Genomic DNA, 14,482 nt, shown 5'->3' on the forward strand with positions numbered 1-14,482 from the left:
CTGCATACCAGGCACTATGCAAAGTGCCTTATAGACGTGGCTTCATTTAATGTCCCCTTCCCTGTTTGCGGCTTTTTCATGTGCTGTACAATTTTGGGATTGCCAGTAAATCACTGCAGTGCTGGGTAGGAATTTTTGGCTTTCCCTTTGGGGGTGTTCTAGGGGGAAACCTAGGAACTTTCCATGATCAGCACAGAAGCTTTGGAGGAAATCCATGGCAGCAGTGAAGTGAGATGGCTTGACCCGGCCTCACCTCTATCTCTTATCACCTCTCCCTCAGGGACAGCGACCAGCCTCTGGATGCCACAGGCCAACTTGGGGAAGCAATGATGATGTTGACCTTCCCCCAGAGATCCAGTGCCTGTGGGGCATGTGTCTGTGACAATATTCCACTAAATAAGCAAAGCTTGATGGGATTCTAGTTAAATTAAAAAGAGAAGACAGAGTTCAGGAGGGAAAGTTTCCTTAAAAAGAATAAATCATCTTCCTAATCTTTATTTTCACAATTCACTCTGCTTAGGGCTATTACCACTTCAGGTGGAAAATGATAGGAAACCAACAGTGTTGATGTAGAAACAGAAAACAGAGCAATAACTACCCCTATTATTCTAAATCGTTTGAAAAAAACATTCAGTTGAGGAAATAAGGGAACTTCACTGAGAAATATGATTGGATTCAGAGACAAGTAGAGATTAACTTTGGTGTTTGAGGTCAGTTAAGTGGCATGAAACATTCAAAGACTGCAGAGATTACAATCCCAGAGAAGTTAAAAATAAAGCCTTTTAGAACACCCTAGGTTTCGCAATGCTAGTGCATTCTGAAAAGGCATTAAGAACACACACTAAAATAAAAGGTGATTTGAAAAGTACAACCTGCAGTGGAGGGGAGGGAAGAGGGGGGTGTGAGAAGCCAGGTTGTGGTGGGCAGGAGGCATGCAGTACTGGCTACATGCTGGCAGTGAGGGGGGGGTGAGGCAAGTAGAAACAGGAGCATAGGTTTTCTGTTTTGTGTTGAAGACAGCACCCTTATCAGCCCAGGCTGCCATAACAAAACATCACAGACAGGGTGACTTAAACAGCAGAAATTTATTTCTTACAGTTTTGGAGACTAGAAAATCAAAGATCAAGGTTTTGGTGATTTGGTTTCTGGCGAGGGCTCCCTTTCTGGCTTGCAGATAGCTGCCTTCTAACTGTGGGCTCACATCACTTCTTTTAAGAGGAGAAAGCAAGCTCTCCGGTGCCTTTTCTTAAAAGAAAATGAATCTTCAGATCAGGGCCCTACCCTTATCACCTCATGTACCCTTAATTATGTTCACAAAGGCCCTATCTCCAAATACAGTCACACTGGGGATTAGGGCTTAAACACGTGAATTTTGGGGTCACAAACAAATGGGTTGTTTCACAAATGGTTGAGGGCTAAAGGGAAAAGCCAGTGGAGAAAGGAAAGATGGGACACTGAGGAGGGATAGGAAAGCAATAGAGGACTAGTGGAGCCATGGAGGGGCTTTTGGTGTCAGGGAGTGGAGGGAGTGGACAACTCAGTAAATCATGAGGCCAGTTTATCTGACTAGTGGGAAAGGGCTTGAAATTTAAGGAGAGTAAAAAAAATCCAGAACAGCCTCCGGAGGGGAATGAGATAGAAATTAACTGGGGACTGCCATGCAATATCAAGGGGCCTGCCAAGGAAAGCTAACATGATTGCCATCCAGACATCATCTTTTATGTCGGCTTTTTATGGAGATTTCACCTGACCTCCTTTTTAATTTTCTGCTTAGCACTTAATCGTGGCCTGATTAAGTTCTTATACTTCCACCAGCATGTAAACTCCATGCGGCCCTGGATCTTTTTGCCTTGCTCATTGCTGTATTTCTAAGGCTTAGGGTAGTGCCTAATCCAGTAAAAACCAAAGAAGTCTCCACTGGTAGAGATGGATGAATGGCCGCAATGAGAATAATTATGTGACATTCTACTAATGTCGCTCAGGCTCCCAGGATCAAAAGTGAAGACAAGAAGGTTATCCAGGACTGAGCGTCGGCAAGGTGGGAATGACAGAGAGGGCCACACGACAGAGGAACTGAGGGTGTCGGTGAGCGTGCTGTGGAAATGGTGGTCCACTGAGCCCAGCTGAATGAGGGGGAGATGGAGGACCAGAGAGCTGGGAAAAGGGGGAAAGGGCAAAAGGCAGGTCTAGTGGGAATGAGTTTGAGTATAAGATGCTCTGGTTGAGAGGAGAATGCTGGAGCAGGAGACTGCTGAGTCGGAGAGGTGCTCAGTGATGAAAACATCCAAACTGCGTCCATGGCAGGTGGCTGCCCACAGGAGGGGGAAGGTGAAAGATACTGAAGTTTAGCCCCATCAAGGCACCATGAGGCAGGGCAGCCTTTCCTAACGTGTCCCAGGAGTAGCAATTCTGAGAGTCAATTGGTACTAACAAAATAAAGGGCTCTGTGGTCAAATACATTTAGAAAACACGAGTCAGAAACTGATTCACAAATGCAACGCTTCTGCAAATCTTTAAAATACTTAAAAAGACTGCAAAAGAGGACAGTGTTTGCCAAATTTATTTGACTGATTAATTCTTCATATGTCCTTCCAGGAGCATCTCTAAGGCCTACTGTCCCCGTGAACAGAGCTTCTCAAAGTGTGGTCCCTGGACCAGCAGCATCAGCAGCCACTGGGAACCTGTTAGAAATGCAAATTCTCAGGCCCCATCCCAGACCAGTCTAATCAGAAACTAAGAGTGGAGCCAGGAATCTGTGTTTTAATAAGCCCTCCAGGCGATTCTCATAGAGGTAGAAAATACTTTGGAGAAGACTGATTCATGTTCACATTTGGGACAGACTATTTGTTAAGAAGTGGGATAAGTCACTCACGCTAATGCTGAAGTCATATAGTATGACTGCAGGAGCTGAAACGGAGAAGAGAAATGTGTGTCTGACAGTAATGTTCAAATAAAGACCTTAAAATTTAATACTAGCTTAACAAATCACATCAAAATATTAATAAAAGTGGCTTTGGATTGCCTGTCCTTGGGATTATTGTTAGGTCCCTCTGTTAGCGTGAATCAAGAGCAGATGCTTTTCTAATATACTTTGTCAAGTTGTTGGGCCAGCGGGAGAGGGAAAGAAAGAGAAATGGATTTGAAATGGATTTCCTTTCTTTTCCCTTCTCCATATAAAAAGTAACTATGAGGCCAAAAGGTAGACAGCGGTGGGAAGAAGGAGAGACAATAGAGCATACAGAAACTATACCATCAGCTCTTGAATAACCAAACCGATGTGAAGTATCTGTATTATATGTGTGGCTATATAGACTCACATTTAGAAACTGACTTTAAGAGTAATTATTTGCTAAAAACTTTATAAATCGGTCAGCTCAGGAGCACTTTACCCACATCCATAATAAATGGTTATTACATTAACACAAATTTATCAAAAGGCATAATTTTCAAGTGTTTAAAAATGTCTCTGTCTTACCCCTTAGCAGAATAATTTGGAAACGTGTTTATCATACATTTATAGTTTGCAGAAGAGCTGTCAAAAAGAAATCAGATCTATAAATGCTTTGACTATGCGATAAAAAAAGCCAGTGTGACTTTAAAAGGAATCTGGGTGCATGCTTTCAAAAGTAAAATCTGAATCTAAGTCTAAACCTTAAAATGCATTTTGACTCAGAATTTTCTGTAACAGGGAAAAAGAAACAAAGGAGACCCCTTAAATGATTATGTATAGCTAAATGATTGAGCTTCCTAAAGTGCTTTAGCTGAAAATATTCTTAGTTTTTAATGCATTCAGACATAAAGTCATATCAGAAATGAAAGAAAAATGTGCCAAGATTTGCATGAATACAAAGGCTTATCTGGAAAAGAAAGAAAAGAAAGAAAGAAAGAAAGAAAGAAAGAAAGAAAGAAAGAAAGAAAGAAAGAAAGAAAGAAAGAAAGAAAGAAAGAAGGAAGGAAGGAAGGAAGGAAGGAAGGAAGGAAGGAAGGAAGGAAGGAAGGAAGGAAGGAAGGAAGGAAGGAAGGAAGGAAGGAAGGGAGGAAGGAAGGAAGAGAAAGAAGGAAGGAAGAGAAAGAAGGAAGGAAGAGAAAGAAGGAAGGAAGGAAGGAAGGAAGGAGGGAGGGAGGGAGGGAGGGAGGGAGGGAGGGAGGGAGGGAGGGAGGGAGGGAGGGAGGGAGGGAGGGAGGGAGGGAATGTCCTTGATTTCTTAAGGTGGAAGTTTGCAGAGCTTCCATTCTGTCTTTCAGTTACTCAGCCCCGGTTCATCGCCCAGCAATATACATGACTGGCACGGTCCCTGTGACTCCATTGGTCATGAACTCCTGTGACTATTTCTACTAAATAGGGACAAGCGACACTGGAAGCAGGTTTAGGCTAGGATCTGTTTTTCCTATAGAAAATCACCTGCAGTTCTTATGCAGCTAGTTTGACTTGTGCAACCTTAGGATTATCAACTTCTTAGAGACTTTGGATCTTTGAAATCCAGTTACTGTCAGCCACTGAGGAAGGCTTCATTCTGAAAATCTGCCCTTCATTTAGAGTTGTCTGTCCTCCCAAACCTCACTTGGGCATAATGTAGAAGGTAGGCTCCAAAACCGTTAGGCTCCAGGTACTAAAACCTGCCTCCTGTCCCAGGTTTGGAATGGCATTTTTGATCAGAGAGAAGCTGAGTTAGTTCATACTGCAGGTGAATTTTTTTCACCATTTCCAGTTCCTGGCTCTCATGTATGAGAGGAAGGCCATGGGCAGTTAGCAAAGTGCCTGGATCTTCCCACCTCCTTATTAAATGATGAGCTTAGAAGAGGAAAGCAGTGTTAAGCAGAAGTGGGACCAACCTCGAGTCGTGCAGGCCATTCACCATTTCTGAAAATGGTTCTGAGGCTATAAATACAGGGTGGGACAAAAGTAGGTTTACAGTTGTTTGTATGGAAAATAATACAATTACAAACAATAACACAAGGATAAAGCTCTGTGTTTCGCATACTCACAACTGTAAACCTACTTTTGCCCAATCCTGTACCTAAGGGCCCTGATGTAAATTTTAAAGGGTAAGACATTTAACATTTTTCACATATCTTATCTTCTACAATTGGACCATAACCCCCATATACTGTATTCTCACTGGTGATCTCTCTTATCTCTAAATCACTATGGCAGTTACAGAGGGACTCACCATTTAGCACTTTAATATATTAAGAGTCTTCACATTAATGTTTTCCTGTGTTTCTTACAAATAGGATGGGGAAAGTAACAGCTTCCACCTTATAGGGTGGCTGAAAGTATAAAGGAGTTAACATATGTGAAATTCCTAGCACAAGGAAAGTGCCTAGGAATTATCAGCTGTTAGTAACAATCATTATTAGTAAGAGGCAATGGTACCTGGGGATTAAGAGCACAGACTCTGAAGCCTGAATACATCATCCAAATCCTGGCTCTATCACTCATCAATATGTGACCCTGGACAAGTTAATCTCTCTGTTCCTCGATTTCTTCATCGCAAAAATGGGCATACCAGTACAAGATAATACATTGTAAAGTTCTTAAAAAGCAGCCTGGCACTGTACTGAAGCACTGTACTGTGTTACGGTTTTAATTCTCACAACCACCCTGTAAGGTGGTTGTCAACACCTCTATTTGTATAGACAATGAAGCCAAGGTTTAGGGTCACACAGCTAATAGTGTGTCCACAGTTCCAAGCAACTGGAAGACCAAGCTCATTTCACTTCCCCACATGAGAGGGCTACCGATGAGTCTCCAGTTGCACAAGGCACTCTTCTGTTCCCTGGCACCACATGACTGCCTAAAACAGGTTATCATCTTTACCAGTACTCCTGGTTTCTAACTGGCATCAAGTTCTCTCCGCCCAGAGCAGGTGGTAGCATCCTAGATGCTGGAGGTTGCCAGCGCTTTCTTCTGTTGATCTGCTTAAGGGCATAGGAAAACAGACCTCTTGCTTATTGTCTCTCTGGAACCTGGCAGGAAGTAGGTTCTCACATACCAGGGTGACTGCTTTCTCCCCCTGCCCTGCTCCACAACACAGTGGGAAAGGGTGACTCCCGGGCGTGGATTCTTCCAGCTAGCCCTGTTGAACCTCAGTTGTTCCTCCAAAGGAGCCAGGGGCTGTGGGGTGGGTTGCAAGTTGGCTGAGGCTTCGTTTCCACTGAGGGCGGGGCATTGCTGAGAAACTAAAGAGAAAGACCAGAGGCTACTCCCAGAATTTGGTAGTGAGTGTACACCGCTGCCATCTGCTGGATGGAATGGGTATCGGTCCTGTCCCAATGTTTCTTTCCTGAGTAATAACCAAACTCACTGATTCCCACTGTGGGTTCAGGACCCAGTGGTTTCAACATTTCACAGCATCAGTTCTAAATGTCTGCACATTCAGAAATCTCATGACAACTGAGTACAGGAGGACCTTCCTGTGAGTAATCAAAAGGTAAACTGATGACATCTCGGAGGCAACGTCCCACTTAGCACTAACAGTTGTTCCCTAGATTAAATTTGGTCTGTTCCCAAATGTTAGATTTAATTGGTTAGGAAAAACCCATAACCATCAGGCAGGGGCATCTGAAAGAACTTGGATCCTCTTGTCAATGGCAAAAAGTACTTACAGGGAAGTGAAATAACCACCTGGCTTCATTCTTGTGTTCTCTGAAATTCTGTGTTCATGTAGCCAATAATTATTCACTGAGTGAGCACTTATCCTATGAGCCAGGGACTGTATTATGAATCGAGGAAGCAAAAATGAATAAACATAGCCCCTGCACTTAAGAATATTATATAAATTGCTTCCCAATGCTTGCTAGGTGCCAGGCATCAACATCCCCTTACATCTCATTGAATCCTCAGAACAACCCTCTATCAGATCCATTATTATCTCATTTATAATGATCTCATATTATCATCTCATTTATAAGGACTATCTCATTTAGAGTTCAGAAAAGTGAAGCTTAAGAGAGATTAAGTCAGGTACCTAAGATAATACAGTTAGAAAGAGCTGGAGTGGGATCTGAATATGGGGTAGGTATTTGGCGTGGGGTAGGTGGAGAAGTGTCGACAACCTGGACCCATGTACTTTATTTCCCCCCACGTAGAGAACCTAGTCTTCGGTTTTACACACATATTCTGTGTATACACATTAGCTACAAATTTCCAGCAAAGAGAAAGTGCTACAATACAGAGTAAGTGATGATAGCAGTAGATGCTTTGGGAAGATTTATCAGGAAGAATATCCCTTCCTCTGGCAAGCATTTGAAATCTATCTAGGTAACATTCTCCAGTTCATAACTCTTCTTAATCGTGGCCTTGGTGTTGGCAGCTGGGCCTTAATTGTTGTCAGTTCTCATTGGATGGAGACAAATCCGAATTTCGGTCAGCGTGACAGAGTACGTGTGAGTGAATGATTTGCTCAGCAAGAGCTTGAGAACACTTCAGAGGTCTAATGGCAACAATCTCAAACCACGTATTGTTTCTTCCTCTCCAGGTGTAAGAGTGGGATGCTGGTGCTGGAGGGGAGACACCAGGGGATGACAGAAGGGGAAGAAGAGGTGAGAGATGAATGGAAGCTGGTGACTGAGAAGAAAAGCACGCTGTGCTAGGTGCCTCTGGAAAGGGCTCAGATAGTACTTCCTGGACATGAAGGACTGGGAGCGCCAGGCGGGCAGTGGAGGGTGGAGGGATGGCAGCCAGCCTGCTGGTTGGACCTCTGTTCTGCCACTAGCCTAGTCTTTGACTTTAGGCAAGTCACATAACCTTTCTAATCCTTAGTTCTTTCACCTGGAAGGTGGGGTTATCTCACAGTGTTGTTTTGGGGTTTGGTGAGGTAATCCAGACTGGCCTCTACTACGTGTAGTCGGAACCAGAAATTCACGTGAGCCAGAAATTCAGAAAAAATGCCCTTTGGGGTTGCTTGATGTTCCTATTTGCACATCAGTTTGCCATACATACTCTTGTTTTTCCTCTCAACAATCCTATGAGGCAGATTGGAGAGATATTATCACTCCCATATTTACATGAGAAATGGATCCCCAGGTGACTTGGCTAAAACGAACTGGTTTTTCCAACCAGAGCCTGAACTCAGGGCCACCCATGTGAGGAACCACCAAGGAAAGTATCCTATGGAATTGAATATATGTTTCAAACCTCTATGCAGAGAGCGATATTCAAATTGTTTCCTGGAAATAACTGAAACCAAATTTCTTGGAAGGAGCTCTAACCTGGAATTTCCTGGAAGGAGAGCAACCAGAAAGGGAGAAAGCGATCATAAAACTTTCATGGCAGACTTCTTTCACTGAAATTCTCTTCCTAAAAGTTTTAATGTTGAGAGAAAAACTGAACGCCTAATTTTAGGTTATTTTAAAATTAATCAACAGTTCTCATAAGCCATTGTTATTTGGGTGATGAATAACACACTTACTGGGCAAAACACTATCTCCTGGTGGTTTATACATGTTTGTGAAGCTGAGCATAAGGGAACAGGATTTAGAGAAATAACAGCAAATGGAAAGAATAGACAAGATATTAGAAATACCAAAAACAATGTCCACTTAAGAAAAGTGTGAAAATGTTGCATTGAGACACTAGCCAAGAATCAGCACAAAAAGTTAGACACCTGAGGGACAAATGCACTAAAATCTGACTGGGAGGAAGCAGAGCTGAGTCAACTAAGATCAGACCAAACAAACTTGACCATGTTCAGGTCCTTAAAAGTTTTTTCAATGAGTGATTTGCAGTAATTGTGCCAGTTATCTGTTTGTAAACGGCCTTTTTAAAAGCATGGTTGAACAATTAATTTTCATAGTTATTGAATACATGTTTATAATATTTTTAAGCACAATTAATTTACACCATAAGACATAGACTTGATTTTGTTTCAGGTTAAACACAGGCCTATACAAAGGACGAATTCAAATGAGCGGGAGCTGGCTAGGCGAAACATCGCAGTGCAGTTCATAACGGAGAGGGCATAGAGTCGGACACACTGTAGGTCCTCCATCCACGACTGGGGAGCAGTGGAGGGATAGAAGAATGACCTTGGGTCCTGGCTAGGTGGCTCAGTTGGTTGGAGTGTGGTCGTCCTGTACACCAAAAGGCTGAGGGTTCGATCCCCTGTCAGGGTGAGTTCAAGAGGCAACCGACAATCCATGTTTCTCTCTCTCTCTCTCTCCCCCTTGCCCTTTCTCTAAAAATCAATAAAAACATGTCCTCGAGTGAGGATTTTTAAAAAAATGACCTTGGTTTCTCTTGTGAATTCAGTTACATGGGATGCGAATAACACATCATTGGTACTCATTCTGGCTACTAGAAATTAAGTGAAAAGTACAAAATCTACCCAGCCTTCAGAAGTCTGGTGTCCATTAGGTTAATGTGTCAGAAATCTAGGTGGGCAGCCACTTGACATCTCTCTCCTTGTTTGTCCATAACCAGTCCTTCACTATGTTCTGTCAATTTGCCCAAGTAGATCTCAAATTCTTCCATTCTTCTGTTTCCTCTGCCCCTCCCCTAACCCCAGCTATGCCTTCTCTTGCCTGGATTACTATAATAGCCTCCCAAGGGCTGTGCCTCCATTCATTGTTCACAGTGACACCAGAATTATCTTTTCAAAACACAAGTCTGATTATGTCACTGCTGTGCCCCCCGCCCCTGAATCCTCCTGGCCCACTCGTCACACTGCTTTTAGGGTTAAGACCAGGAGCCAGTCCCTGAAGGATGCTCTCTCCTCCCTCCCTCCTACCTCCCTCAACTCCAGCTAGTTAACCCTTGAGCTCCTCTCGCTTTGCCATGCCTCTCCCAGCTTGGCAAATGCTGTTTCCTCTGACCTCTGCCTGGGACCTACTCCCTGTTTTCTCTCTTCTTCTCCTGCCTGTCACCTTAAATCTCATTTTGTAAACACTTCCTCCGGAACCCTGACTCCAGTATTGGCCATTTTGTCCCTATTTGGTTAATGTTAACAGAGTCCCATGTTCCTTTTCCTTCAAAGCACTCATCTCTGTGCGTTCGTTGTTCAACTGATTTTATTAACATCTGTCTCCCTACCTGAATCATAAACTCCTAGAGACTGGGGACTCTGAACGCTTTTCTCATCACTGGCATGTGTCTCTGGCATCTAGCACAGTTGTCTTGCATACAGCGGGCACAAGTAAATATTTGCTGACTGAATGAACTTAATGAATACTGATTTGTTATTCTTAAAGGGTTATCTGTTTTGTTTTCTGCACGATTTTCTCAAACCAAACTCATCAACAACCATAACGTGATTTACATCTAGTACTTTTTTTATGAATGAAAAGACAGAGCACTATTACAGTGCCTAGGAAAATTGAGTTGTTTCTAACTTCTGCATGAGTAAGCTATTAAAATCAGCATACATGCTTGCATCTGAAAATTTCATTTTTATTCCCAAGATGTTCATTCTAAAGATAAAGAAAATAAAAGCTCCATTTGCTTGGGGAATTATAAATGTCAGTCCCCCCAGAAGGTTCAGAAATGCAGTTTAAGATCCAACTAAATAAAAGCCTTCGTGAATTGATGGTTCACAAACAAATAAACATCCTTTGAATGACTCAGAAGCAATGTAAATTAAAACAAAAAAGATCTTAGCAGGCAACATCATATCTCAGAACTAGAAAACAATCATTTGGATTTTGGAAACGTCAAGACAAGAAAGTATTTGTGCGAGCAACTTATTGCAAAACCTAGAGTGAAATAGAAGTTTAATTTTCAGAAAGTTCTCTGACATCATACATCGTTAACTAATTACTTTTACATTTAGAAACAGATTGCTTTGGATAAATAATTGTATGCCAAAAGGTCCATAATGCTAGTTAACAAACTGAATAATATATTTTCATCATCATTTAGTAAAAGTCTTTTTGCAGTTACTTTACTGGTACTTAGTTTAATTTGTGCTGTTATTACTGACTAGTCTCCAAAATAAGTACCTTACATCAGAGTAATCTGAATGGTCAGTAAATCACTATTACTTCAGGAAGTATGAGCCAAGTTATCATCGCACACCCCTACTATGTAAGCCCTGGCAAAGAATTACAAACGCGAAAATCTTACAGCTGGAAGAGAGACCTCTAGTGTGTGTTAGAGAACTTTATATTGTGCTTCAGGCATAATTAATACAGCAAAGTCACTGCAGTCATTTTGAATACTGTGGTGGGAGATTTCTTTTTTGCCAACTATCATTCACGCTCAATTCACTTCACATTTTTCTCAGCAAATGTCTAATATTTTTACTTAATTACTTTCTTTTTATAAACATACGGCCTAAACCAATGAAGTTTTTTCTCTGTGATGCAAAGTTTTACCAATTCAATGGTCACCTTTGCAACCTAATTGGCAAACATCAAACCTACTTTCACCATAACTGCTAACACTTCCATGCAGGCAGCAGCAGGACTCCTGAGCCAAACTGGTGCAGTCTGTAAGCAGTCTCCTGAACACCAGCCCCTCATGGTAAACCAAATGCCACACAAATATAAACACGAGGAACAGATCAGCACATTGCCCTTTATCCAGGAGACAAATGAATCCACCACTATTTCAAATTCGCCAAGTAGGTTAGCTATTATTAGTTTCCACAGATTCCCATATATGCAGGTGAATTTCTTGACGTACAATCAGGTTTAATGGCTCATTCTATGGCATCAGCCTAAGCCTTTTAAAATCCTTTATTTTCTCCTTTCCCACATTAAAAACACATTTGAGATACACGCAGAAAATGTTTCTCTAAAAAATGCACACATACCCACAAAACAGGAGGTCTCTTAAGGAGTCTACTGCTGGGAAGGTAAAAGCATTTTGCTCATTTTTAATTTGCTAAAACAATCCAAGCATGCTTGGTACCCAGAGGGTATTCTCAAATAAACTTGTATCTCTAGCTGCCAGCTTCGTTGATTGAAAACAGAAGGCAAACGTTTCTTAAAGAATGAGTATGTTAAACTGTTATGTCTCTCCTAGTTCCACCTAGGATACACACACGCCGGCACACGCACATCCGCGCACACACGAGTCAAGGATCTGCTTGAAAGCAGCCAGCTCTGAGATCTAAAAGATAATGTAGCATTTGTACCAAATTACTTCTGCCTACTGCGGTGCCCCTCTCGGCCAGGGCCACGGGCACACTGGACAGTTCCCGCGTGCTCTTCCCCACGCGCAAAGCCGACGGCCCCTTTCCAACTTCGCTAACTTAGTTGGCTCCCGCCCCGCCGGCCCCCGCAGCACGGTCACGGTGAAAACGTTTCGATCCCAGAGAACCGTTTCCACGACAGTGCAAGTGTTGGAAAGCACAAAGGCACACAATGTCGACGCGCTAGCTCGGAAGTTGCGGCGCTCGGGCGGCCGCGGGGCGCACGCGTCCCGGCGAGGGAGTCCCGCGCCACGCGTCTGCCTTCCTCTTCCCGGATATTTCGGGGGAGCCGCCGCACTTCTAAGACGAAGTCACCGGAACGCGCCCCCCACCCCGTTCCGTCTCCAGGAGGCGCGGACTCCGTTTTGCAGCCAGGTCCCTCTTGGGGACGCGAGAGGAAGCACACTTCACGTTTCAATAGAGAGGGGCGGCGGGAGTGGAGGGGGGGTAGGAAAGAGGTCAGAAAGGAGCCCAACTGCATCCCTCCCGCCCACCTCGGTGCCCCGAGCGCTGGCTCTCGCGGCGGAGACGGGAGGCGGCGGGGAAACTGGCCCTTTAAGGGAACCTTGGCCGCCAGCAGGGGCGGGAAGGATGCGGGCCCCGGCCTGGGCGCCGCAGGCACCGCGGAGGGGAGCGAGCGCAGCGCGGCCACAGCCATTACCTGCAGCGCTCCCCTCCTCCCCCACCCAGGGCCCCCTCCCCCGTCTCCGCCTCCCAAGGAGACTTGTAATTCGGAGCATGTGCCGTGCCCTTTATCTGGGAAGGAGGTGGGGAGCGAGAGGAATGAGAGCTTTTTAAAAATAAGTGAAACGTTTGCATCTAAAGGGGGGGGGCTGGGAAAGGGAGGGGGTGGGTGGTGGGTGGGGGCTTTAAAGGCGCCCGGGTGGGCGGAGGCGGTGAATCCGGATCAGCCCGGCCGGAGACGGACGGCGGACAGCGCCGGGCACCCGCCGCCACTCACAAAGGGGAGCGGCGCGGTCCGGCCCGAGCGAGAGGGGAAGAGAAAACCGCCTCGGGGCTCCGTCCGCTCGGCAGCCACAATGGCGTCTTTCACGGGGCGTCCGGGGGCGCCGCCGAGGCTGCCTGCGCGGAGGGGGCGGCGGCCCCTCCTCCCCGGGTGGGAGCGGAGCGCCGGGGGCCGCGGGGCGGTGCTGGCTGCGGGCGCTCCCGCCGGCGGCGGCTCGGGGCCCGCGGCGCAGGGAGGCTCCCGGCGGGGCTCGTGTCCAGGCGCCGAGCTCCGCGCCCGGGAAGAAAGGGACGCGCGCGGTTCGGGCGAGGAGGGAGGGCGGGGGAGAGGAGGGCGGGGGGAGAGCCGCGGCGAAGCGGCCGCCCGGGAGGCTGGCGCGCGAGCGGCGGGCGGGCGGCGCTGGCACGGGCTCCGAGAGCCGCGGCCGCTCCGCTCCGCGTTCCCGAACCGGGCCCGGAGCTCCGGAAGCCCGGCCCCGGCGCGCGGGCCCCCGGCCCCCGGCTCCAGCCCCCGCCGGCCGCGCCCGCGCCTTCTGCCCCCGCCGCCGCCCCGCGTGCCCGCTCCCACTCGAGGAAGAAAGCCGAGAACGGGCAGGCGCAGCCCCGGAGGAGCCGGCCGCCGGCCGAGCGGGTCCCGAGCCGCCGCGGCGGGCTGTGTGTGTGCGAGTGTGCCGCGCTCTCGCCCCATGCCTGGCACATGCGTAAAAGCGAGTTGCGCCCAAAGTCCCAGCCATACCCTCCTTAGCAAATAATAACAAACCCAAACCGTCAGATCTTACCTGAAACATTGAAGCACAAAGTCTCTCTCCAAGTCCCCTTTTCCTTTTCCTCTCCCCCCTTTTCCGATTTCTCTCCCAGCGATCTGCTCGGCTCGCCACACCAGAGAGAAATGCAATAGCTTGGCTAAGGTAGACAGAACAAAATACAGAGAAGAGTTGCTCCAGGGCTTTGAAACCCCTCAAGGCAAGGATCAGGATACAATTAGCTCATGCCTCTACCTCCAGTCTAAATCAATCTCCAAAATAAAACTTAAATCAAATTAACTGATCACAGGGCAGACAATTGATCTCCTTCAAAAATAAAGGTCTACACATAGTATAGATAAATATACATATAGGAAATTTTCCCCCCAGATTTTTTTGGGTGGAAAAACAGCCTTATTCCAGCCTCCAACTTGCGCTTTACCCTCCTCTTGCACAGAAAAGCTGATTTTAATCGTTGTGATTAGTTTTGATGTAACGTTTCCGCGGGCGATTTCTGCAAATGGATGGAGTGTTTCTTTGCCAAAAGAGGGAAAAGCAGCAGATGATGATAATTATAAGGATTGTTGGTTGTTTCTTTTTATTTGTGTTTAGGGCTCTCTCTTCACTTTCTCAAGTTGA

At 45.7% G+C, this 14,482-nt stretch overlaps 1 protein-coding gene across 1 annotated transcript in view; it reads right to left on the reverse strand.

The window, feature by feature from the left end:
* Positions 1 to 13,955, reverse strand: part of KCTD1 (potassium channel tetramerization domain containing 1) — a 173,740-nt gene extending 159,785 nt beyond the window's left edge. Inside the window, exon 1 of the mRNA XM_016195918.2 lies at positions 13,880 to 13,955. Within this exon, the coding sequence (XP_016051404.1) occupies positions 13,880 to 13,888 (9 nt within the window). The 5' untranslated portion in view covers positions 13,889 to 13,955. The remainder of the gene's footprint in view (positions 1 to 13,879) is intronic.
* Between the last annotated feature and the right edge of the window lie 527 nt (positions 13,956 to 14,482).

This window comes from Miniopterus natalensis, chromosome 7, assembly GCF_054644295.1.
Source record: "Miniopterus natalensis isolate mMinNat1 chromosome 7, mMinNat1.hap1, whole genome shotgun sequence".
NCBI classification, from domain to species: domain Eukaryota; kingdom Metazoa; phylum Chordata; class Mammalia; order Chiroptera; family Miniopteridae; genus Miniopterus; species Miniopterus natalensis.